Genomic DNA, 27,705 nt, shown 5'->3' with positions numbered 1-27,705 from the left:
ACCCCCTTCACAAAAGCCGAAGAAATGTTTCCCCTACCAGTCAAGTTGTCTTCTAAAAGTAGGAAAAAAACACCATCTTGTCCCTCACATAAGGCAACAACATTCGCTGAATGAGGCATGGAGATTAACCCAGGATTTGAAGCTCCCCAGGTTGGGAAACTAGGTTGGCTCCCTCTCCATTTTTCCATCAACAGGAAGACACTTTTACTTGAAACAGGATTTTTGCAACTGACTTTGCGTCCTCTGGGAGGGGACATTTTTCTCTTTTACTTATGCATTTTTAAAATCATTTCATTTCTATGTCTCCTTCTATTTTACTGCAAGCAGCCTTGAATCCCATGTAAGGATGAAAAACAATTTTGTTGGGTTTGGTAGTCATTGCAAGAAAAATACTCCTCACCTTAAGACTTTGCAGATCAACAAGACTCTAGCGTTATGTGTGTGTGTTTTCAAGTCACCTGTCAACTTTTGGTGGCCCCATGGATTTTCTTTGGCAAGCAATATTCAGAGGTGGCTTTGCCAGTTCCTTCCTCTGAAATATAGCCTACAGCGTCTGGTATTCATAGGTATTACTAAACACAAAGCATCACGGTGTCTTTATAGGCCTCATCACACTAGAGTATGGATCCACTTTAAATCCATTTCTGCCTCCCGTAGAATTCTGGGGCTTGTAGTATAGGGAGGGGGCCTTTAAACTGTTCAGCAAGACGGGTCCTGGGCCTCCCTAAACCACAAACCCCAGAATTCTGCAGGAAGCAGAAACTGATTTTAAAGCGGATCCATGCTCTAGTGTGATGTAGACATCAGACACAGATGAACATAAAACAACATGTATACATAAAAATGCAAACAGCTAAAAATACCGTAAGTTAGAAAGTAGTATGGCTAGTGAAGAGAGTGAGTGTAGTGTAGTTGTTTGAGTGCTAGACTGGAGACCAGAGTTTGAATCCCTTACTCAGCCATGGAAACCTACCGGGCGAACTTGGGCAGGTTTACATTCTCCCAGCCTCATACGAAAGCAAAGGCAAACCCTCATCTGAACAAATCTTGCACACAAAAAGCCTCAGTGGAATTAGGATCACCATAAACTGGAAACTAACCAAAGCAGTGGTTCCCAACCTGTGGTCCATGGAACACCAGTGGTCCGCAAGAACCAAAATATGGTACATGGCCTCACCATTGTCTCGAAACCACGCAGCAACAAGAGCCACTGGTCTCGCAAAACGCTCTTATAGTGCCAAGGCAACAGGGATGTCGAAAGGGGAGACGCTGACTTCCCACAAAAGATTACTACTACCACATCAGCTCTAGATTATTAAATATGGTTTTCTGTGAGTGAGCAGATGGTGACTACTGGATGGCATATGTTCTGTATCAGAAACTTGAGCTGATGTGGTCTATTCAATGCAATTTTCTGAATCAGCACCCCAAATAACCTTTTGGTACTAATGTTGGAGAATGGTCCCTGGTCAAAGTGGTCCCTGGTCAAGTGGTTCCTGGTCAAGTTGTCCCCAGTCAAATAAAAGGTTGAGAACCACTGAATTAAAGGAACACAACAACCATGTTTAAAGAACGCTGTCAAATTTCCATGTGGGAAAAAAATTATGTAGAAAGGAAGAAAATGCAGAAAAACATCATTTTTGCATGTCTTGAGTAAATAACTGAAGCTAAAAACATTTCAGACTTCATATTCTTGAGGTAAATTAATAGCATCTTCAGATTCCCGTACTCTCAAAATCTAAAAGCATAGTCTTCTCAGGTCAATGCATTTGGGAGATAAGTTAAGAGTACTTAAAATAAAAATTTAAAATCCCTCACTAGAGAAGGCTGCAAATCTTTCCTCTTCCCTCCACCATCCTCTTGGAAAGCAACTTGTGACCTCTATTTGTGTCTTATGAAAACAGCAACTGTAAACATGAACTCAACCGCATGACAACAGCAGGGGTTCTTGAAACATAGCACACCAATTCAAAAAGCGAATTGTTCCTTTTCGCTCTCTAAGAACAGATCAAGTGATTGTGACATCTAGATATCTTAGAAAAGTGACTCCTGGATTTTATAGGTTCAATATTCCTAATCTGGAAATTAGAAATGTCTCAAATTCCAAAATTGGCCACGAGTGGCTGAGATATAACCCCCTTTGCTTCCTGATGTTAAATATATACAAAATTTGTGCACAAAATTATTTTAAAATACTGTAGAGTCTTGCTTACCCAACATAAATGGGCCAGCAGAATGTTGGATAAGTGAAAATGTTGGATAATAAGGAGGAATTAAGGAAAAGCCTTAAACATAAAATTTTACAAATCGACAGAAAAAGCTGTTCAATACACTGTAACATTATGTAGTAATTATTGTATTTACGAATTTAGCACCAAAACATCACAATATATTGAAACAGCTGTAGATCTGGGGAGGAGGAAGATTGCGCTGGATGAGCCAAGTTGGATAAGCAAGACTCTACTGTATTGGTATAAAATAACCTTCAGGCTATAAGGATTATCTCAAACATAAATACATTTTATGTTTAGACTTGGGTCCCATCTGGAAGATAATCTCATTATATATATATATGCAAATACAAAAAAATTTAAAATTTGCAATTGAAAACATTTCTGGCCCCAAGCATTTCAGATAAGGGATACCCAATCTGTATCAGATTTCACACTACTGTATATTACAATGTCTGTCATTCAACAGGGCCATTCTCCTTGGGATATTGCAGAATACAGAACATGTCAGACAGATTTGGGGGGGCTTTTCCAATTTAGTGGTGTTTCCCCTCACTATTCCAGATTTCTCCCACTGACAGTCATAAACTCAAAAAAGGAGTAACTATTGGGTTGGGGGCTGAACTCCTCGAATATATATTTCTAACAACTGTCCCCATGTTTTAATTCTTCATTGAAATATTTATACTCTTCAATCTATCAAAAGATCTCAGGGCAATGCATGATAAAAATCATCTTCAAGTTTGTTTCCTTTTAGAAAAAATGCCTCCCGGGCCAAAAATGGCTTAGCCATCCTTTGGAGGCCATGGAGAGGATAAATAGAAAAAAAAGTCTAGTGCAGTGCTATTCAAAATGGTGATCAACAGACCAGTACCACTCCATAAAGATTTTCCAAGTCAGAAAGAATCAATAGGCAGAAATATGATGCTGGTCCCCCACATCAGAGAAAGCCCAAGAAGCAGTAGTACAGTGGACAAAACAAAACAAAAAATTGTCAACTCCACATTGTTTCCAAGAGTAACGATGCTGGTTGTGAGTACACCTTCCACAGCACTACCAGCAAAACATCACCCAGTGAAGCAGCTCAAAGAAAAAGATGACAAATACAAAATGTAATTTTATTTTCAATACAGAAATTTTATTCCACGTAACACAATAAAAATATTCAACTTGATGAGAAAAAAAATCGGACATCAGCAAAAATCAACATTTGTTAACATACGAACTGGTCTGCAATAAATATAAGAGGCACCAATTGTGCTACAGCAGATCTAAAAGAAGTTCCATACTTCTTGGAAAAAAGTTAAAATGTACGAGATTTTTTAAAATCCCAATTTAGATAGCAGCGGACCAGCTTACATACTTAACACAACACAGAAAAAAAATCATCTTTTAAAAAAAGAAATGAAAAGAAAAGCTTGGCTTATAGTAGCAGCTATGTTTTGCAGTCATCACTACTACTCATTTTGAAAGGAAACTGTAGGACAGGATCTGAATCAGGATGGCTCCGTATCTTACAACAAAGCAAAAGGGTTTTGGGTGCAAAAATACAAGAGAACTATGATTTGTTCTGGTGCAGGAAAGGAGGGGCAGGAATGCAGAAGCAACAGTATCACCTTTGCACATTTAGTTTCATATATTACACCGAAAGTATAGCTAAGAGGAAGCAGAACTCTCACTCATTCTTCTTCTCCCCTTGCTTTATTGTAACATTCAAAGCCACCGCTGGCCTGAAATAAATATTGCTCCTTGATTAATTCAGGGTCGGTTGCCAACCTCTCTTCCCCGACTCAACAGGTGTGTAGAGCCTGTGTGTCAGTCTGTGCACATGCACACAGCTCCATTGGCCAGGCTTCTGTTTTGGACTGAAAAATACCTGACAATATTTGGGAGGGGTAAATATCAGGTTAAGCAGGACACATGGGTGGTTTATCAAACCTGTTGCATTTGGTTGTGCTCAGCTTAGCAAGTCCCATGTCAAAACAGGCTAACCTCAATTGTTCAAGAGCTCTGTAGAAGCTCTGCTGATTAAAAATTCCAGTTATGTTTACAGCTCCTGGGATTCATAAATGTTCAATGAGGTGGCAAGCCTGTACCTGAGCTGTCACATTTGAAACTACATGTGTCAGACACACACAAAAGCATGCTCCCACAAAGGAACATTCCGTGCAAAAAGGAAGGGCCATAACCTAGCTATCTTTCAAAGCTCAAGTTTTCCAAATATAGGGTTGGTGCCTGGTCTAGCATGCTACCTCTCATATGCATAGATTGGAAACATTGCTTTATTAAATTAGAGTTGCCAGACTCATTCAGCTACTATGGCTACTGGTCATGTTTGGTGGGGCATTTTGGGAATTCTAGTCCAAAAGCAGACTTTTCTACACTCTGCTCACATATAGTGTAAAGTGATACAGCCCAGGCACATGTTTACCAAATAAGGAAGACTGAAGTTTTATTAGGATCATGTTGTTTTGTTTAAAAATTGTGGTGTGATGTTATAAGACTATCAAAAACTGGAATAAGCCAAGCAGAGCCAAGGTGCATATTGCATTTAGCAATCGTAAAGCAGAGGATACGAACTTTTACAAAAGTATATGTCATAAGTTATTTTTTAAGGTCACTAGTTGTCATATTATGCAACTCACCAGTTTTACATTTTAATATGTAATGTGATCAGTTCAACCACAGCAAAGTAGACATTAACATAAAATCAACCTCCAACAGGTTTGCCAAATTCATATTACAGCAGTCTCTTTATTGGTCACGTATTCAATCTGCGTCAAAAAGCCTGTCCTCAATGGTTTGAAGGAATTTCTATTTAACAAATGGTTGTTTCTAACTCTTACAAAAGTTTGCTTAACAAAAGCATAACAAAAAATTGCTTTTAAAAAGTGCAGTGGGCTAAAGGAGAAAAACTGCATCCTGTGGTTTTGATAATGTCTTTCGTATTTTAGTTCAGAGCAGTCTAAGAGGACAAAAGCCAATCATCTTTTTTGTATCGTTGCTCTTAAAGGTAGTATACAGTTCAAGTCCTTTCTGTCTCTCAGCCTTTGCCATGACTAAAAGACAAAACAAAACCATAAACACATTAGTATTCCACATGACTGAAGCCAATATTGCAAGTTAATAGCAAAGCTTGAAACACAAGTAAGGTCAAATGAGTATGAAAGACAACCCAACAAAATAAGACTTTAAAACTTATTTAGAATGTTATTTATTGCATACTACTTGGATAAGACTCAGTTTTGTTAACTAGTGTATACCTTTAAGGAAGTTTTTCCTTAACAGAAGTTCAGAACTGTACTGTGTTATTGTTAAATTTCACCAGCATATCTTAAATGCCACAACAATATATCACATCAGTATTTGCTTGTGAAAGTAATATAATCCTACTAAGAGGGGGAAACTATAGCTCAGTACTAGATCGTACGCTTTGCATGGCGACAGTTCTAGGATCAGTTAAAATGGGCCAAAAAAGCGGCAATGTGCTAAACTGTGGAGAACTTCTGGCAGTCAGAGTAGACAATACTGAACTAGTCAGGTATGGGCAAACCCAGCCCGGGGGGCCGGATGCAGCCCCTTGGACTCTTTTATCATGCCCTCTCTCTCACCACCCTATCCTTCCTTCCTTCTCTCACTCCTTCCTCCTTCCCTCTTTCTCCTTCCCTTCTTCCTTCCCACCCTTTTGTCCTTCCTTCCTTCCCTCTTTCCTCCTTCCTTCCTTCCTTTTTGTCTTTCCTTCGTTCTCCCTTCCCTCCCTCCCTCCCTTCATTCCATTCCACCCTTCCTTCCTTCTATCATTCTCTTCCTCCTTTTCTCTTCTCTTTTTCCCACCCCCTTTCCTTCTGGGGGATGTTTAGCTGGGAGAAGGGACGGTTGAGAGGGAACATGAGAACCATGTTTCAAGATTTAAAAAGGTGCCCCACTGATTGGGGTGGGTGGGTGACTTTTTGCTGCTCTAGAGACCATGGCACAAGGAACCAATGAGTTTCAAATGGCAGGAAAAGAGATTCAACTGAAAAGATTAGGAAGAATTTCCTGGATAGTGGCATAGGCTGCCTCGGAGTGTGATGGAGCCTCTTTCTCAGGAGGCATTTCTGCAAAGGCTGTACATTGAGAGTGCTTTGATTGTGCCTTCCTGCATGGCATTGGGTTGGACTAGATGGCCATTGGGGGTCTCTTCCAGCTCTGGGATTCTATATCAGGAGTAGGCAATACGGGATCTCATGGATACACTTTTTTTCCCCTGTTCACCATCTCATCCTTACCAAGGCCAACCCTTTTGGGATTCCACTGTTTCCTGGCTTTCCTTCACTTTCTGTCTGAAACAGAAGAGAAAGGGGAGGAAAGAGCAGGAAGGCTTGGTGAGAACCCCCTACCTCCTGGACAAGGAGGGTAATGCTCTCTTCCAGCTCTAGGATTCTATATTGGGAGTAGTCAATATGGGGTCTAATGGATACATTTTTAATCTGCCATCCACCATCTCACCCTGACAAAGGCCAATCCTTTTGGGATCCAAAAGTCTTAATAAGTTTTTGGTTCAAATAATCACAAATAACACCTAATGAATCCTTTTTAAAATACAAGCTGACTAGTGAAGCGACACTGGACACTGGGCAGACTGAGATCTTTATGGTGTTGCTAGACTGAAATTCTCAAAACCCATTACCACTATTGGCTACTTTGGCTAGAACTGGTAGCCACAGCAGTCAACATCTAGAAGCCACATGCTGCCCCAATCTACTCTAAAGGAAAGGAATCTCAGAATCTTCCTTGGTTTGGCAAAGTCACTATCCATGCAATTTTGAGAGTTCTTGTTTGAGAAAGCAATGCTCAAATCTCAAGATTGCACAACTATTTGGAGTTCAACCACAATGGGAAAACCAAACGTTAATTTTCTATCTATCTGTCTGTCTGTCTGTCTATGTAAAATATAAACTTGCACTAAATGTTTGGTTTTACAAAAAACAATGGTACAGGAAAAACAGATGAACAGTTGCTTCCATATAAGGTAATACTTTTCTATAAAGTTACGCTATCATGTTACCTTTCGAAATTCACCAGTGATCATGTCAAATTTCTGCTTTTCATGAACTGCTCTAGCAGTGTTTGTTCGATCAAATGGTTCTGAAAAGGTTCAAAGGATATTATAAGCAATCACAAACCATGTTTAATTAATTAATCACATATTGCATAGCCTTTTACAAACACATAATTCCAGTACACATTGATGCATGCTTATACTACATTAAACTGATTATAAAGGACATAATAAACAATTTGATTTTACTCAGTGTTTGTCTAAGAAATTAAGTAATTGAATGTACTTCAATTAACAACTGAAGGAATGACTGGAAATATAAGATGCACATTCTTGAGAGTCAGGATTCTTCAGGAGACTCCAAAATACACATACATTGATTTTTTAATAGATTTTCTGTGTGCAAGAATAGAAGGGAATGTGTAAATCTGACATTCTCCAGAGCTTGTTCACATAATGCCAATTATTTTACATTGTTTTACAATATTTTTAAAGCAACTGATGTGAGCTCCCACTTAGGCATTCTCCTCTGGCAACAGAAACACCCCATAGAAAAATCCCTAACTGCAACAGATTATTTATGGATAATTTTCTACTAGTAGAAATGTTGTATTAAAAGTTGTAGAATTTTTACCTTCCACACAGATGAACTTGTTTCTCCATTCAATGCCATCGGATCTTGGAAGGGCTTTGGCTTCACGAACTGAAATCATTTGACTGCTCCAACTAATAATGGAAAAAATAATTTGGAAAAATGTCTTGATACAATGTATTAGACATATAATCTTCCATATACAATTAAGGGAGACACTTAGATAATGTATCTTCTCTACAGAGTAATCACAAATGGATACGACTTGATCCCAGCCTACAGAAACCTGGGATTTGTAGTTCAACAAATTACCATATACTCCAGTATAAACCAAAATTTTCAGCCCTTTATTAAGGCTGAAAAAGCCCCCCCCCCCCCATAGCTTATACTCAAGTCAAAGTTATTTATTATTTTACTGGGTTATTATTATTATTATTTATTAAATGCATTCTTTTACTCTATTTATTATTATTACATTTAAATTACTCTTATTTTTAATTACATTTATTATTTTACTCTATTGTTATTACATTTATTATTTTACTCTATTTATTGTTATTATTACATTTATTATTTTACTTTATTATTATTGGAAGGATGCGTAAACAGTTACACTGAAGAAGGTTAGAATAATGGTTTAATAAGAGTTGTACAGTCTTTACAGTTGTACAGCATTTAACCTACTGATGCCTCAATTAATGTAATTTTATTGGTATCTATTTTTATTTTGAAATTTACCAGTGCCTCCTGTATTTTCCACCCTAGGCTTATACTCGAGTCTATGCGTTTTCCCAGTTTTTTTGTGGTAAAATAAGAAGCATCCGCTTATATTCGGGTTGGCTTAGACTCGAGAATATATGGTAATTAGAATTCTCTGCACAAAAGCTCTTGTTCGCCATCTCTGAACCATAACACCAGGGCTTCTATCGGAGAATGATAAATATCTCCCCAAACTACATATTCCAGGATTCGACACCATCACAGATAAAAAGAACATCAAACAACTGTGTGTAATACAGATACACTTAGTTTATACATACAGTGCTTTTCTACAGTTTATAAATATAGTTCTAAAATAGTGAAGGTATACTACATGCAGAAGACAGATCTTCACTATACTCCTCAGAAATGCCAAAGTGGTTGTTATTGATCTTGCAGATGAGAAAAACTAATAAAAATGTGCTGGGCCAAAGTTAGTATGGTACAAGGAGAGACTGCATGGGACAAGATGGAAATCTGGAGGGGGTTAGAATTGCTCCTTGGACCTTGCACCCTGCCCCCACCCCTGGCTAATTTGGCTGGATGGCTCTCATTTGCAAAATCCTAATAGAAAAAAAAATGTAGGTCAGAGGAAAGAGAAATGTTACAACATCATCTGGCTTCCATCCCAACTTGTCAATAAATGTAAGAAAAATAAGCTAAGAGGAAGAGTTATGTAACAGAATTAAGCAGATCACAGCAGGCAGTAATGCCGTTCTGCTGCACGCTGAACGAAACATTTTTTGCAGAACCCATCTGGCTTCTAACAGCACTAAAAAAAGCAGTTGCAGCTTCAGTGTAACCACTGAGCCAAGCAATTAATAAGCTATTTTCAATATACAGTGCTTCTTACCAATTTACATGCATACTTCAGGGAACCAAAGGAAGAAGCATCATTCATAATTTTCTAATAAAGCAGAGAGGCAGCCATATAAAAAAGGGGGTTAAATGAGCTGCTTCTATCTGGTATTTTGGACACATGCACACAGACCCACACTCTCCTCATTGCTTTTCTGCAAAGCAAAGTGATTCCCCTCCATTTCATGAGCTATCAAGGAAACAGCATGTCCCAAAACAACAGCACAGTGGTGAACAGAAGATTTATCCAGGGCTGCTGACAGATCCCTGGGTGATATACACAATACGAGAAAGGATTTCTAAAGTTTACATTTTCCAATAATCTTAAAGAGATTTTTTACAAAATGATGTTTAGATGCCATTTAACACCCCCGCCCCCCATATAAAAATGTATAAAGGGGGAAATAATAAATGCTGGAAATGTGAAGTTCATTAAGGCTTCTATTACCATACATGGTGGACCTATAAAAAGGCCAAAAAATTGGAGACAAATTCATGAGGTAATTCAATAAATTCTTAAGATAAGAATCTGCTTCAAGCCAGAACACCTATCACTAGGACTGTTAAATGATCAAATAAAAAGGGAAATTGGGAGTATACTGCGGCACATGTTAACAGCTGCAAGACTCCTAGAAAGTTAACAGCTTTGTTGAAGGATAAATCACTCAATATATTCTGAGAATAATGGAAATCTTAATATCAATATATGTCTGAGTGAAGGGGGAAAAGATGTAATGTACAGTTTTGGAGATATAAACTGTTAGGATATTTATTTGTTAATATATAAACAAGTAGGAGTAAATAGCTTGCTGGAGATAAGGTGGAAGAAAAAAAATAAACTATAGGGTAACTGAGAAAAGGGAAGCACAAAATTGTCTGTTAAGATGGTAATTTATTTATGTGTCTGTGTGCATACATATATACACACACACACGTGTGTGTGTGTTTGTGCGTTTCAGATTTGTGTTTCAAATAGAAATGTATGTTGGTGATGAGGTAGTTAGTTATATAAATGTTGTCCAAGCACGTTTATGTCTACTGTGCTCCGTGGAGCCCTTGGGGCTCCACAAGTGATATTGAGGGGCTCCACAGCACAAGCTGCTTCCTGCCTCCTCCTCTTTCCTCCTCTTGAAAAATGCAAGGAAATTAAAGTTTTGATCTGCAAGAAACAGCAGCAAGAGCATCCTCCTGGGGCACAGACCCCTTCTCCCCTACCTCTCCTGCTGCCCAGACTCTTATTCCCGCCACCGAGTCACACCCCTCCCCTGGCTTCTTTGCTCCCAAAGCCCTTTTCCCTCCCACCTCTCAGGGCACGCATTGTGTTTTTCCTGCATGACAAAAGGGAGTTGGACTGGATGGCCTCTAAAATTTGCGCTATTATTATTATTATTATTACAAATGCTGGATGGCCATTTGCTGAGAGTGCTTTGATTGTGTCTTTCTTGCATGACAGAAGGAACAGGACTGGATGGCCCCTGGGGTCTTCCACTGATATACTGTTTATGTTGGTTAAAATTGTTCCTCATTTTAAATATAGTATTATCCTTTCCTTTCCTTTTTTTTTTTTTTTTGTTTTTGCACTGTGTGAATGAGTTCACACAAACACTCTCTATCCATCTGCCACTGGACTGGCTTGTCTGTCAAATTATATATATATACATTATAAATATAATATAATATAATATAATATAATATAACTAGCTGTGCCCTGCCATGCGTTGCTGTGGCCTATAGTAAAACTTATCAAAGTTGAGGTAGATATCTGGACTATTATGTGTGTGCAGCGGCGGGGGGAATGATGGAGCCTGGGGTTGCGTGTGTGTGTGCGGCGGCGGGGGGAGTGGGGTTGTGTGTGACGGCGGGGGGAGTGATGGAGCGTGGGGTTGCGTGTGTGTGTGCGGCGGTGGGGGGAGTGATGGAGCCTGGGGGTTGCGTGTATGTGCGGCGGTGGGGGGAGTGAGGTTGTGTGTGTGTGGCGGCGGAGGGGGGAGTGATGGAGCATGGGATTGTGTATGTGCGGCGGCGGGGGGAGTGATGGAGCATGGGGTTGCGTGTGTGTGTGCAGCGGCGGGGGGAGTGATGGAGCGTGGGGTTGCGTGTGTGTGTGTGGCGGCGGGGGGAGTGATGGAGCGTGGGGTTGCGTGTGTGTGTGCGGCGGCGGAGGGAATGATGGAGCCTGGGGTTGCGTGTGTGTGTGCGGCGGCGGGGGGAGTGGGGTTGCGTGTGTGTGTGCAGCGGCGGGGGGAGTGATGGAGCATGGGGTTGTGTATGTGCGGCGGCGGGGGGAGTGATGGAGCATGGGGTTGCGTGTGTGTGTGCGGCGGTGGGGGGAGTGATGGAGCGTGGGGTTGCGTGTGTGTGTGCGGTGGCGGGGTGAGTGATGGAGCGTGGGGTTGAGTGTGTCCGTGCGGCAGGGTGTGTGTGTGTGCGGGAAGCGGCACGGTGGGGCTTGGAGTGGGCATGGCTTCTGCAGAGGGAACGTTGGCCGGAAGGCTGTGTGCGCGCGCCAGGGAACTTGCGGCTGGGCACCAATGCGCATGCTCAGTTGTTTTGCCGTTTTGTGAGTGTGTTGTTGTGTTGTTTTTCATTTTGAGTAGATATGTTTGTACCTTGTGGGTTGTGTTATGGGCATGGGAATTTCGGTTAAGTTTCGTTGGGGGGTTGTGGAGTTTTGCTGTCCGGTTGAACCAACCTAACAGATTTATATATATTTTTCTTGGGGCTCTATGAAAAACTTCTGCTTCAAAAAGGGCTCAGTCGATAAAAAGGTTTGACAACCCCTGATGTATAGGCATTGTTGTATTCTTTGTGGAGGTTTTTCTGTTAACATGCAAATTAAAAAATGAAAAACACATTTCCCAATTCATGGGCAGAGGAGGTAACCAGGGCTGCTGATAGATCCCTGAGTGATATACATAATATAAGCAGGGATTTTCGATTCCCAGTTATTAAAAATACCAGGCACAAAATGATTCCCTGCATTCTAAATTATAGTACTGAAACAAGAAGAAATAATTGGTGTTTGTGTATGTGTGTTTAATGACTGTGAAATCTGTCCATATTCCTGGACTCAGGGTTCTTTGATTCTATTCTAATCTGATCTGTTGGTCAATCCATACATGAAAGACCACATGGCAAATCCACACTTATTTTTGTTTTATCTATCCAAATATAGATTAACAATCATCTGAGATTTAAAGGTCATCCCAACAGTGTCACACAGCTCAAAAATAATCATTTACATGTAGAATGTTACTTAAGGCACAAACTAAAGTACAGTTAATTTTGTGAGAATGTATTTTTAAAGTGTCTTTATTAAACAGAAATGTTTTTCATAGCATAAAACTCAATACTACAGAAATGCACACACATAAACTACATAATAAAACTATAACTACTGTACAAAAATCTTAAACGACAAACTAGAGACTACAATACAAAGAATAAAAGAGGGGGAAGAATTAAAAAAAACATGGCTTCCAACTACCTGACTGATGAGAATAATTGAACCCTTTTTCAACTTCTTCAATTTCTCTACTTAACCAAGATTTTCTTCTACTTGCATTTAACATATGTTATTCTTCAACTCAAAATACTAATAACTTCCACCAGTGGCATCCTACTTGTTGTTCATCCTACTTGAAATTAGTTAATGAAATTAGTCACGAATGTAATTGGGGCTGTGATGATATGGACTTTTATAAAAACATTTTGTGTTTACTAGGGAAATTAAGACAGAGTTATTGATATCATATATAGTATATTTAATAAGGTAAGGATCTGTCGACAGGGATAAAAGTATGGAATCATGAGAGTGCGATTGGAAGAGAAACCAGAGTAATCATGAGAGTGACTGGCATTTGGTGATGGGTTTTTAAAAAGTTAAGGGGGGGAAATATAGATGTTGATGAGTTGTAGATTTTTCGGGCTATATGGCCATGTTCTAGAATATGGCTATATAGCCCAAAAAACCTACAACAACCCATTGATTCCGGCCATGAAAGCCTTCGACAATACATAAATGTTGATGTTAGGGATATAAGAAAGAGATGTTAGAATCAGTGTCAGACAGATTTTGGAGGGCTTAAATGACAAATCCTGGTCTCAAAATTCTGTTCAATAAATTCTTACGCCATACATTTGTGCCTAAAAGAACACTCGAATAATTAGTCATGTTATTATTATGTGCATTCGGACCAAAAGGCATACAGTTTTCAGGTCTAATCCCTCATTTTGTTGACCAGAAAGTTACCCGAAAGGGGAGGGTTGTTTTCCATTTCATTCTGCAGAGATTTGGCCCATTGGCTACAACGGGAAACTATAAAGGCTTAATCCTCAGCCATTTTATGGCCTATCTGCATGAAACCTACTTCAGTTGTAGATCCCATTTACAACTGTAGGTCGCCAAATTTCAAAACAATTCATCAAGCCACTGATTTTTTCGAATTATTTTAACATAACATTTTAAAAATTACAACCATAAGACGGGAATTGTAGATGCCAGCGTGTCCATTCTCAGCCAATCAGAGCATGGAACTTCAACTCCCATCATGCTCTGAGAGGAACTTTCAATGGCTACCCTATGCTAGTGCCACTGGGAAAGCTAGTTCTAAGAGCCCTCTCTGGAGGAGGCTTCTTCTGCCAGGGAGAGAAAAAGATGCCACAGACCCGCCTGCCTCGAGTATTTTGTGGACTTAACTCTTTCCGAAAATATTACCTCTCTGAATTTGTTTCACTGGTCTCTTCCCCTTTTTGTTTTCAGAAATTACATGAAAATGGGCCTCCAAAAACTACAAGTCTTTGTTAACTGCGATTCAAGCCCAACTCTACTAATAATGTTAACAACTTAAATGACTTTAGACCACACAGTATCTGTGTTGGAAGCATGGCTTAAAAAAAATTACAACAATAATACCATACTACTTTTACAGTAAGTTTTTCTATTCTTTCCAGATGAATTCATGCCCTTCCCATCCCTCCTCCAACACCTAACTGACTACAGAAATATAGCTCTGCCAAATCTCTTATGACTGCATTTTTCAGTCTCTTCCATTGCATATTACCATATTGTTATTTATATAGTTGTTTATCCAAAATCTCACTGGATCATTTGTGGTGGTTTAAGTTTGGCATTGCTTTGACAGCAGTAGTTTAAGCCTGGTAGTGTCCGTGGTGGGATCAGTTATATAAAAACTTATGAAAAAATCATTTAATCTTTGAATAAGATGTGTATCAAACAGGTCTTTCTGTATAGACTGTAAGACACAAACATCCAAATCTAAAAAGATGCTCCTTTAAATAATACACTTCCCACCTCTATTTCAACAACGCTTGAACTGTTAACCACCAAAATGATTTCATGTAAGCCATTTTCAAACACTCTTTTATTAATATCTTATGCAACCTTGCATGTTTGTTTTACAATAGGGACATTTTAAATAAAAATTGCAGTATTTCCTCCCTTTGATGAAAATACATGATCCTCATTCATTTGAAAACTGCAACCAATGTAGATTCAGTGTGAACTACCACATGCAATGGTTCACTAAAGTGAAAAGCTTGATCACTCACTCAAATTCTGTAGCGTAATATCTCAGGAAGCCCAACAAGAGATCTCCAAGTGTTGCTTCGTTCTTTGAAACATAAGGAGGAATGGTGCATGGAGCCTGATGCACAAGGCGCAGCTGCATAGTAGGATCAAAAGATTCCTGTAAAAACAGGGAGACAGAGAGAGCAGAATCTAATTGTGCGCTGATGTCATGATGCTACACAGTGTTCAAATACTATCAAAAATAAAGATGCATAGCACCCAAGACCAAAAACGTCCACTGAAATCTCCAGCACCCAAATAAGGTACAGTTTAGATCAGTCAGAACCCCTAAAAACTCAGTGACAGCTAGTAATAAAAATAATGAAAGGACTAAAAAAACATTAAATAATTGGTACTGTTAGGATTTTTCCGATTTCAACAGGCTTCTCTAACATGAATTTTTTCAGCTCTCCAAAAGGGGATTTTAGGACTCATAGGAGTGGATCTAGGAGGGAGAACAGAAGATGTGTTTGCAGGTGTAGCAATGCCACTGGATACTAACTGTGGTACTGCTTACTTATGCTTAAGAGTATATTTAAATTTTAAGTAGAAAAACTGTTTTTGTGCAAAAACTAGAAACAGTAAAATAAAACCGAAGTATCCGTTTCCGAGGCCCTTACAGACCCTTTCTTGTCCATGATACACATTTTCCATATGAAGGTTCTGTCTCGTTTGATTTTCTTAGGTATTCTTGTTTTTTTATGTTTTTTGTGTCTGTTATACAGATCACTAATGCTGGATTAGATCCTACATTCCAACTGTAAGACAGCTCTTCCCTGAACCAAATCCATGTTTTTACCACACTTTAATAACATCTTATTTTATACGCAGTGGATCAAGTGTAGAAAAATCCATTCCTGTTGCTCCTCAAACAGAAAAGTGACTTAAAAGCATATTTCTTATTTGTTTACTTAACATTTGGAAATCTTTATTTTATTTGATCTACCTACTGTGAGGTCTATCACCACTATAGAATTTGAGAACTAACAAATCTGAGGCCCGTTCTACACTGTCATATAATCCAGATTATCAAAGCAGATAATCCACTTTATCTGATTTGAACTATCTGAGTCTATACTGTCATACAATCCAGTTCAAATTTGATAATCTGGATTTTATACAGCTGTGTAGAAGGGACCTGAGCCTAGCCACAGAAAATATGGATCTTCAGTGCTGAATACACAGCTCTTGTATTCAAATTTAATGCTAGTTAGAAGAGTACAGTTATTAGGTTAAATACCAACTCTACGCCAACACAGAATTATGCTGCTAACCCATTTCTCTAGTACCATTCCATTACAGAGCAAGAAAAACACACTGCATTAATGCCCTGGTGAATTCTCATAAACTATTAATTTCAACTAGATTATCAGCAATGAACAGACCCTGGGTAGATACAGACAATAATCTATCAAGCAATGACTTAGCAAACAGGTAAGTGAATGCTAAACTAAGTCAATCATCAGCATGGTCCTGCCAAGAGGCAAAAGCACTTTTGCTTTGTACAGGTCGAACACTGAATCTGAAAAATTGTGCAATACATTTAGAAATTTTTCTCATTTAAAAAAATGGAAAAATGCAGGGAAAATCAATCTGCATGCTTTAAAAATGCAAACAGCAGTTGGAGAAGCTGATAATTATCAGGAGTGCAGCAGCCAGGAAAGGGGAGCACAATCATTTCCTCTCTTATTTCAGTACTGATAAAAAAATTACTCCTTTACAGAACAACTACTGACCGGAATCAATGTATCTAAAATAGGCACCAGTTTGCATCTTTTACAAATAAAAATGCATGTTAAGTGCAAGGACACAGCTTTACATTCAATTTGAATTTTGTTATTTATTTATTTATTTATTTGCAACATTTATATGCTGCCCTTCTCACCCCGAAGGGGACTCAGAGCGGCTTACAAGGTATATATGCATACAATATATTATTAACATAGTACAATATCAGTTTTAAATATTGCTATATTGCACTATATCAATTATACTATAATATTACTAGTAATATTACATGTAATATAAATATATAATTATAATATATTATTATTAGTAGAATTATATTGCATTACATTACAATATTATAAATATTATATGTATATACAATATATTATATATTATATTATAACATATATTTGTTACTTTATTCACCCAAGGAAAATGATGAGCAATACATTCAGAACAGAAATAAGACAGTGCACACAAAACAATGTATCATTAAATATGAAATTAAAAGCTACATAGTGTAAAATGGACAAAGGGTAGAATAAGTTTAAAGGAGACTAATAGAGTTTATAGAATAAAGTCATCACTAACAGTTGATGGGATTGACTAGACTCTTTGGACAGATACACTGCTTGCCAACAAATAGCAGCTGTCAGAAAGGGGAGGGAGAGTTGAAATGTGTTACTGTAATTATTATACAATGCTATTTTTAATTCCAATTACTATATTGCCTTACTTCCAGTCATTTCGAATGTTTTCAAAAACATTTATTAATTTAACCAATTAATGTTACACTAACATTATCTTATTTAAAAGGTGGTTTGCTATTTACATGTTGGCATTAGCCCTAATGTTGCCAATGCAACAAACACTGTACTCGTTGAAGCCAATTATACCATCACTTATATGTAACTCTCTGGCATTTTATAAGGTATGTGAAGATAATGACAGCACTCTGAAAGATTTCTAATTTACAAAATATTATACACTGAACCTAAAATGGGTATTTACCCAACTCCCCATGTTTATTACAAATTTAATAATCAAGATGGTGTATTTCAGTTCATAAGCCCATACAATTTTTAAAAAATTAATCTGTGGCGAGCTAACTGCTGGGAAGTTGCAATATTCTCACACTGGATACGAAAAGTCCCTCAAGCAGGTCGGCACAACCTGCAGCCCTCTGGGTGTTTTGGACATCAGCCCCTAGAATTCATGGCCACTGGACAAACAAAGTAGGCCTTCTGGAAGGGCCACCGATTGTGCAGGCCTGCCTTAGAGGATAGGGACCTGTGCACTGAACAAATAGTGAGTGTCTGAGTGTGCACTCAGCCCTGCTGTGTGATATCAATGGCCCTCATGCCATCCTATGGCTGCTAAGAAGCAATTGGCATGGACCAGTAGTTCTCAACCTGTGGGTCCCCAGGTGTTTTGACCTACGACTCCCATAAATTCCAGTCAGTTCAGATTTTTGGGAGTTGAAGGCCAAAACATCTGGGGACCAACAGGTTGAGAACCACTGGCACAGACACTAAGGGCACACCTCCCAGTGACCTCAAAACTCCTTTTTTCGTCCCTACCTTCAGTCTTGGGGATAGTGTCCAATCAGAAGTGCAGAGGGAGATAGCACCTGTGCCTCAGACCATCCCTCTCCCAGTGGTCTCTCTCCCATCTGTACACAGTTAATTCGTCATTTTCTTCTTTTCCTTCCTCTCCCCAAAAATGCTACTTTATCTCATTCTGCCACTTCAGACATCAATCCAAGACATGGGTGTACTCTGATAATGTTCTCTGGATGCTGCATTGCACTGGGTGTCCAGAGCTATTTGTGTGACAACTCACAGACCATGCCAATACATAAGGGTGGAAAGGATCAGGTAGAAGGGGAGGTCAAAACAGGACCGCAATTGAGAGGAGGTGGCTCTTGCCTTGGAACACTGGTGGAAGGTCATGCCACAGTAATCAGTGCAATCCCCTTTGCACTTCAGAGTAAATCCCTTTGTAGCCATTTTCAATTGAGTTGTGGCAGTTACATTATAAGGAGGCTGACTAATTTCACACAATAGGTGGGTGATCTTGGCTTAGCAACTTTTGGGCCAGTTATCTCTGATTAGTATGTTGGAATGTGCATAGCGATAATGATCTTTGACTGAAAAGGTTATGAGAGCAAATAACAAAATGCTTGATGCGTTCTAGAATGCAATATGTCTCATCATAAAAAGCTTAGATTGGCACAATGAAAGAAATGGAATTATCAATTACATACTGAAATAGATGAAGAGTCGAGAAGGAATCTTCATGATGATAGAAATAATCTAATAAAATATAATACAGGTGTGTATATTTACTTATTTCTCCCTTGTCTCTAAATCTGGGGAATCTTGATGAGCAACTTTAAATATTTAATGCACTTTAGGGGTTAAAATCTAGAATTAAGTCTTTGTGGTCTATAGCAACACAAGATACCATAGTTAAGGTGTTGGGGCTGGCAAAGAAAATGTTAAGAGCTACAGTTCTATGGTAATAATTGTGCATCAAAAAACCTGTATGTTTTAATATTCTTCCAAATTATGATGTGTTAATGTAATATGCACAGTAGGTTTGTAAAATCCTGGTAAACCGCTATCTGTTTTGGTGTCCCGGATTTCGGTGGGGGTCATTGGAGTGTATTTTATTTTGTATTCATCTTGCTCTCTTTGGGGAGAAAATAATGTTGGATCTAATACAAAATAACTTTTTATCATTATCCTTGAGAATGAAAATGGCAGTATGAAGCAAACACATACACCCCATTTATTAATGAACTGTTTTGTTGTTACTTGATTCTGAGTTATAAAAGCAAACCAGATACTAATACTAATTAGGTATGCATCTCCTTCTGGGACTGTCCCGATGTTTGCGTTTGAGGTTCATCCATCTTGTGTTGCTCAATTGTTTTCACATGTCCTTCCCAGGTTCTACAAAATGTCACACCTTAAAACAGATCTACCACACAATATAAAGTGGAGGATTCTTGGTGTCTGGATTCTAAACCAGTAACATAAACTGTTGCAAGGGGAACATTAGGGCTAGATGGGGAATACAGGAAACTATAATCCCTTGGTTTTAAAATGTTTTTGCTTCTTTCTGAAAAATGCAGGATTTTATGGAAGGCACCTTAGGTAGATATTAGAAGCTTCCAACCCATTACCTCTCCCTTGGCCAAACTGGAGGGGGGGGGGGGGGAGGCAGGCCTTTCTCCCTATTTTTTTTTTTTTTTTGCCTGAGCAGAATTTAGCAACAACATGAGGGAAGATGTCCTCCATGTAGGGAGCTTGAGGTTATGCTGAATGGCAGCAGCCATTTTTAGTAAGGTCCTATTGCATAAGCCTCTCTGTAGACACCACAGTGGCATTTTTAATACAGGCAGGCAGGCTTTTACAGTAAGTCCTATTAAAAATGGCTGCTGACATTACACACCATCTTATGCAATCCAAATGTCAAGTACCACACATTCCTCAGGGTCCCCCACATTGCTGCTGAATGCTGCTTAAACCAAAAGTAAAAGTAAAGAAGGGGGACTGATTGCCTCTTTCTAGTTTGGGAAAGGGAGGGAAAATGGGGTAGGAACACTTTTCACATCTATCTCTTGTTATTCCTTTCCTGTTGGGTCCCTATTCCAGCACTGACCCATGTAGAAATCGGCCCAAGTTTTTAGGTTTATTTTTTTGTCTTTTTTTACATAAGGACATATGGTAGCTGTTGTTTATAAATATGCGAAGTTCTGTATTGAACTGAAAGCAAAATAATCTAGTCATATTAATAAATAGTACAGTAACAGGGACGGTACTCATGTGTCCCTCAGATATTGTTGAATAGCCGAAGGTGAGATGTTGGGAGCTGCAGTACAGTAACAACCAGAGGACTACAGAATTCCCATATCAGCTTTATGAAAAGAATGTACAGTAGAGTCTCACTTATCCAACATAAACGGGCCGGCAGAACACTGGACAAGCAAAAACGTTGGATAATAAGCAGGGATTAAGGAAAAGCCTATTACATGACAAATTATGAAATGATTTTACAAATTAAGCACCAAAACAATATGTTTTACAACAAATCGACAGAAAAAGCAATTCAATACACGGTAACATTATGTAGTAATTACTGTATTTACGAATTTAGCAGCAAAACATTGCAATGTATTGAAACAGCTGTGGATCCAGGCAGGAAGCAGACTGTGTTGGATAATACAGAATGTTGGATGAGTGAAGATTGGCTAAGTGAGACTGCTGTACTCAAAACTGATACAAAGTTCAAGTTATTACACTAGAATGAACACTCATGGAAAAGGAAACTACAATAAAGTAATAATTTTACTAAACCCCAGAAAATCTTCACAATGCTGTATTAACACTAAACTAAGACACAGGTTGATCAATATCCAGCCTGACCTCTGTGTTCATAGGTGTGCCATGTGTCAGAAGGCCTTTCCATTGTTCCTTATAGTTTGACAGAATATGCAATTACTGATATTAGATTAGATGCACAATTAGCTTTTTAAAAAGTAGCTTTTCAATTTAAGGTTGAGAAATAGATGCAAAGAATGTTGGTGCTTAACTGGAGAGCTGATTCTGCACAACTAAGTAACTAGCAGGCAACCAATATGGTGAGCAATAAACAAATATATTATTCTATACCTATATGATCAGGAGAGCTGTGAAAAGCATCAGATAACTTTTTCATGGCAGCTGAAAGATGAAAAGGTGATGTTGAGCCCCTTTATTTTAAAAATCAACAGCCACAACTCAATCAGGTATTTCCTCTTAATCCCATTAATCCATTAAAACCGATTATCCTCCTTTTTCCCATTCAGCATCCTCAACCCCTTCCAGCCCAAGAAATGTGTACGTGACCTCAGGTATATAATTATATACATATAAACAACAATAAACAACAAACATTTACTGAAAATAAATCAGCATTTGCAAGGCTTGCTAAACAGGTTGATTTTCCTTTTTATGAAGTACAACTGAAGCATCTTCTGCAGAGTCCACTGTAAACACTGAACGAGATTCGAGTAAATGCCTAAAACAGCCACTTGATGATGTTCAGAAAAATTTTAATGTTGCCAAATTTTTCGTGATCCCAACATTGAGCTAAAGGGGCCCCATTTAGGGTCCAGACACACAGTTTAAGAAGCAGTGTGCTAAACAGTAAGATCCAATAGAAATACTCAAACACATCCTATTGATATACCTTGTGCCAAAGGGACACCCATATTACATTAGTTGCCAACACAAACTTTTTCAATCCCAATTTTAATCATCTGTAATCACTCTCTGCTCAAAATATAACTTCCGTAATATTTTGAAGTGTTCGTTTGTCTAAGACACAAGCAATCTTTACTAAACCATTGTATATATTGTGACTTGTGTATCCATGGATTTAGATATCCATATTAGTGTACAAGTAAACTTCACATATAAATCAAGGTCAGATTTGAGGGACACTATTATGGATATTTATTTATTTAATTAATTTATAGTATTTGTATACCACCCTTCACCCTGAATAGATTACTGCAACACACGCTACGTGGTTGCCTTTGAAGACTGTCCGGAAACTTCAAGTAAACTTCAAGTAGTCCAATGGGCGGCAGCCAGATTATTCATCGGAGCATCGTTCAGGAAGCATACCACCCCGTTATGTCAGCTCCATTGGCTGCTGGTCCACTTCCGAGCACAATTCGAAGTGCTGGCTTTGGCCTATACAGCCCTATACAGTTCTGGCCCAGCTTACTTGTTGAACACATCTCCCTCTATGATCCATCTCAGAGCTTAAGATCATCAGAGGAGGCCCTGCTCTTTATCTCGCCATCCTCGCAAGCATGATTGGTGGGGACAAGAGACAGCGTCTTCTGAGTGGTGTCCCGCCCCTCCCCGTCTGTGGAACACACTCCCCAGTGAAATCAGGTCAGCTCCCTCTCTCCTCTCCTTTAGAAAAAAGCTCAAATCATGGCTGAAGGACCAGGCATTCAGGTAACAGGCCTAGCAGTAATAATCACAATGATTTATGGGAATTGACAATGGACAGACCTCTGACTGCGACTCTGGACACTGAGTTGGATTTGGACTTGGTTGTATTGTTGTTTTATAATGTTTTAATGGATATTTTATAATTTAAAACTAATATTTAACACGTGATTATATTGCTTTTGTTTGTTTTGGTGTTGACATCTAATAACTGCTCGTTGTGAGCTGCCCTGAGAAGGTTGAGAAGGACGGGGATTGAGAAGGACGGGATATAAATATTTGAAATAAATAAATAATTCTCAACACTGAAGAGACTCAGGGCGGTTCACAGTGTTCGCAACAATTCTATGCCATCAATAAAAAAGAGTGTAAAGCATCAAAATTGACCCTCCCCTGATAAAACATTAAACATTATTAAACACATCACATAAAATAACATCACATATCACACAAAGATTTAACCTGTGGATAAGTCAAGACTTAAGTCTGTTGAGAAGGGAAAGCGGTCTAAAGGTATTAACTATCTACCCCTAACATTTTTGCCCAAGCATTTAAAAAGGCCTTTTATCATTCTACTAAGAAGAGAAAATGGCTTCTTTTTCTAAAGTCCTAGGCAAAGGAGAAGTGGGATTCTGGAATAAGGGGAGTTCCATGAAGGGTAAAACTGGGTGTCCTGAACAGGGATTCTGGTGGTTGTAGCAATGGCAGTCATTTCAGTGTCACCCCTCCCACACAGCCCTAATGAAACCAACTGCATCCAAGCATTCAAAAAAGTCAACAGTATCACCACAGAAGACAGTACTTACATTAACCGATGTGTAAGTCGACCTCCAACCCAGGTTTTTTGGGTAGATTATTTTCAAAACAATGTTTTACTTTTACACAAGTATATATGATAATATAAAAAGTGACAAGCTGGTCTTCATTAGCTCTGAAACCTTGTGAGAAGCCAGTGATGAAGAAGAAGAAATCTCTTCATAAGGACTTCCATTAAAAAAAAAACATTCTAGAACAAATCTTATTCCTTATGTGATGAGAACTAGTTTGTAAAAATATAGCTGTAGGAAATCTAGGAAAGAGTCCACTGGCAGTTGACTTTTCTATATACACAGGCACACAATAGCAGTTCACTATAAGCTTATAACAACCATAATCACAGGCATATTGCGCCATCACCCAAATTTAAGAGTTAAATAGCAACATTCATATGGTAGGTAATCAGTTTTTAAAGAAACATATTATGTAGTAATTTATAAGAAGCACTTACTGGGTAATTTTTTTGGAGGGATGGAAGAATAGGTTCAGGTAGGGCTATAAAAAAAAAGTTTAAAGTTGCTGTGATTCATGTACTTCACAGAAAACAACATACCAGCTACACCAGTGGTGTGAACTGAGGGCCTAGGATAAAATGCTTATTCAAAATGTCAATATTCTAGGCCTTTTAAATTAACCAAAATTAGCTTCATAATTTTTGTGTGAAACTTAATTAAACATTTTCGAATATGAAAGTTACTCATTTAAGCCAAAGTCAGTAATATTCTTATTACATAGAAGTAAACAGGATTTTCTGTATGGATATTATTTTCATTGCAAGGGCCTTTTAAATAGCTGTAGACTTCCGTGAAACTTGGATCTTGCAGATTTTAATCACAATACAATGTCATTCTCTCAATATTCTCCTTTTCTTGCTCTCTTTTTATTGGATACAGACAGCACATGTTGAATCCAAACCACAGTCACTGTTGAAATAGCTAAAAAAATTAAAAAAATACTATTTTCCTAACTACATTTCTTTATAATACACTTGCTGGAATCTAAAGTAAAGAAAACATTGTGGATATTTCTTAAATATTGCCTATGTTGAGAAAACTTTATATTTCAGTTGAATTTTGCTTTACATCAAGGATGATAGTTTTATATCAAGGGAGACAAATAATACTGTGTTATTATTTTCCTCCCAGCCTGAAAAATGTCTCAAACTGACCACAAAACAGCAGCTTTGCTCTCAAAATCTCTCAAACATTTAACCTCCCCCCCCCTTAAAGAACCCCTAAAATTGACAAAAAGGTGAAACTAGAAGTAACCTGACATCACTTCCAAGTCATATCAGGTGCAGGGCTGAAAAATGGACCACCAAACTTCTGCAGTTGCCCAGAGGTGCTTTACACATAGCAAAGCTTAAATAGTCCGGGCATGAACATCCATCTAATTCTAATTGCTTCTTTTTTTATTGACAGATGACAGTGGGTGTATATTTCTGTAAATATTCACCAAATTTGATGGTGACATAAACAATACAAATGACATATACAATGATGACATACATCTGTCATCATCAACTTTGGTGATAACTTATAGAAATAGTCAAATTATAAAGCTGAATGTTAAAAGACTGATAAAACTGAATTATAAAGGACTTTTTAGCTATTACCAAAAGTGGACTACTTTCCATTCTGTGAGAGAAGATATGAATTAATGAGTTTCCACATTATCAATCATTAATTTAATATTCCCCTGTATTTATTTCTGAAACATATTGTGAAGCATATTTCTGAATCCAAGAATTCAAAACATTTTTATCTGATCTATATCACATTTATGTAGTAGGCTTCCTACCAATTCTGGAGAGACTACTGTAATCACAAGAGTGAATACTCACCAGTGAGATATTTTGTTTTATTGCAACTATACAGTTATAATGCACTTATGTTCAAAGCACCTAAATGTTCATGAATAGTCACACTCTAAAATGCACACCCTAATTTCCAATGAGACTCATAAAATAACAAGATGAAAAGAAACATAGAAGATGACAATATGGAAGGATTCCCAATTGCCCAGTTAATTTTTTTACAAAGAAAAGAACCTCCTAAAAGCTACGATTTTTTAAAATGTGTAATATTTATCACAATTTCATCTCGTTCCTTCTATGCATTCAAGAGCTATATGCATGGTTTAAAAAAGAAAATTAAAGAACACCAGCTCAAATCAGTCAAGAATGAGGTTAAAAAAACAGAGAGAACATGATAGGTGCAACAAGGAATTGCACCAAGGATCAAACCTTTACTGAATTAAGAATTCACTGGGAAGAATTAAAAAATCATGAAAAGATGTCAGGGCATTTTTAGGAGAATAAAGCTGGAAATTCACCCGTTGCCTAAGTATTAGATGACTGTGTAAAAAAGCAGTAACTGCTTCTTTCTTACAGTGGGTTATTGTGTGTTTTCTGTGTTCCAGACCTCACAACCATACAGCCCGGAAAACACACAACAACCCAGTGATTCTGGCCATGAAAGCCTGCGACAATACCTTCTTTCTTACAATTTGGTACTATTTTAAAATACAGAATTAGTTAAAAGATCATTATGATGAATGGTATATTTGGTTCTTGCTGCTATCTGGATTTAAGAGATAGCAAGAAACTCAACAATTATGCCACGGTATTTTCCCAACGAAACAACATAATACCACTCCCACCCAAAAAAAGGAGTATAAAAAAACTCAAATGTGAAATCAAGTCTAATTGAAAAGTAAACATATTTTAGGGTTCTAAGAATAAGGAACTCAGGAGAAGTCGCAAAATCAAGACCTTAAAAGCAAGCATCCAGAGATACCCTAAGCAGTTCTATTAGGAAGGAATTCATACAAGTTACATTGAAAGGAAAGGCCATTCCAAAAGTGAAAAATATACTTACTTTGTAAATAGTGCAAAACCATCAACACAAGACTATAGCTGCTTAAAGTGCCTCGACTGGCATCATTTATGCCACGAAAGCTTGCCCATTTCTTTACAACCAGGACTAAAGGACGTACTCGACTCTCAACTGTAAACAAGATAAAGAGCAGTCAGATGCTTTTTAAATAAGAACTTCCTACAGAGAGATATACACTGCAGATCTATATCTACAACATTGACCAACACATCTTGGTGCCTCAAATGTCAGACCTGTTTCTGGATATATTTGATCTGCTGATTCCAAAAAATAGTACCGATAACCATATCTAAAAAACTAGAACTGATGCCATTTATCCAATTCAATTTTCTGAACCCTAAATAACTCCAAGAACAGGCCTAAAAACTAAGGCACCAATATTTCTTTTTTGGTTGGGCTGTGTAATCTTTCCAACCCCAAAACATCCTTTAACAACTCAAGGAATCACCGCTACTGAAATATCTCTTCCATCAAAAAAATTCTGTCCATTGCTTAGCTCTTATGATTGAAACTCCCTTTACTTCAGAAATGGGCCTATGCGCCATCTATTCCATGAGGCCTTTGCTTAATTCTTTAACACTTTAAAAAACTATATGCAAGAATTTTCTCACATTTGTCACTTCCTGTCTCACATTTGTCATTTTCCTCCTTCTGTGTTGTGATCTTGAAGTCTTCCTTCAATATTGTTTAAATGCAGAGATGTAAGAACCCTTGAGCAGAGGCATTCTATCCAGCATTCATTTTTCTGTAAAAGTGCCATGTCCAGTGCTGATACTAGAAAATCCACCTTCCAATTGTGTATCGTCATGCAACCATAACAGCACTGATTTTTTTTTTTTGAACAATCGCTAAAGAGCCAGCTCCCAAGCCAGCTCAGTGAAGACTGACTATGCTCCCTAAGCACACACAACTAAATACTGTAAGGCAAAAAACCAGAAAACAAGGTTTGTGTAAAATAATGAAGTTTCCAGAAGAAGGGAATCCTGAAGGGCCTCATTTTGTTGTAAATATCTAATTTTGCTATTGCCATCATAATGTAAATCATAATGTAACTTGTGAAATTAATCTTTGTCAGAGCTATATTATATCTAAAATATCACATGGAAAATAAATAAAACAGATACCAGAAAGTGTTATTCCATGATCACACTCTCTAAGTTACAAACATCCAACTTACAA

At 38.0% G+C, this 27,705-nt stretch overlaps 1 protein-coding gene across 1 annotated transcript in view; it reads right to left on the bottom strand.

The window, feature by feature from the left end:
- Positions 1-3,344: 3,344 nt before the first annotated feature.
- Positions 3,345-27,705, bottom strand: part of TENT2 (terminal nucleotidyltransferase 2) — a 49,700-nt gene continuing 25,339 nt past the window's right edge. Inside the window, exons 10-15 of the mRNA XM_060761611.2 lie at positions 26,509-26,637; positions 24,081-24,124; positions 15,053-15,189; positions 7,907-7,998; positions 7,279-7,358; positions 3,345-5,290 (exon numbers count right to left, since the gene is read on the bottom strand). Of these exons, the coding sequence (XP_060617594.2) occupies positions 5,216-5,290; positions 7,279-7,358; positions 7,907-7,998; positions 15,053-15,189; positions 24,081-24,124; positions 26,509-26,637 (557 nt within the window). The 3' untranslated portion in view covers positions 3,345-5,215. The remainder of the gene's footprint in view (positions 5,291-7,278; positions 7,359-7,906; positions 7,999-15,052; positions 15,190-24,080; positions 24,125-26,508; positions 26,638-27,705) is intronic.

This window comes from Anolis sagrei, chromosome 2, assembly GCF_037176765.1.
Source record: "Anolis sagrei isolate rAnoSag1 chromosome 2, rAnoSag1.mat, whole genome shotgun sequence".
NCBI classification, from domain to species: domain Eukaryota; kingdom Metazoa; phylum Chordata; class Lepidosauria; order Squamata; family Dactyloidae; genus Anolis; species Anolis sagrei.
Note: the sequence above shows the minus strand (reverse complement) of the source record. Positions and strands in the feature narration are given on the sequence as shown.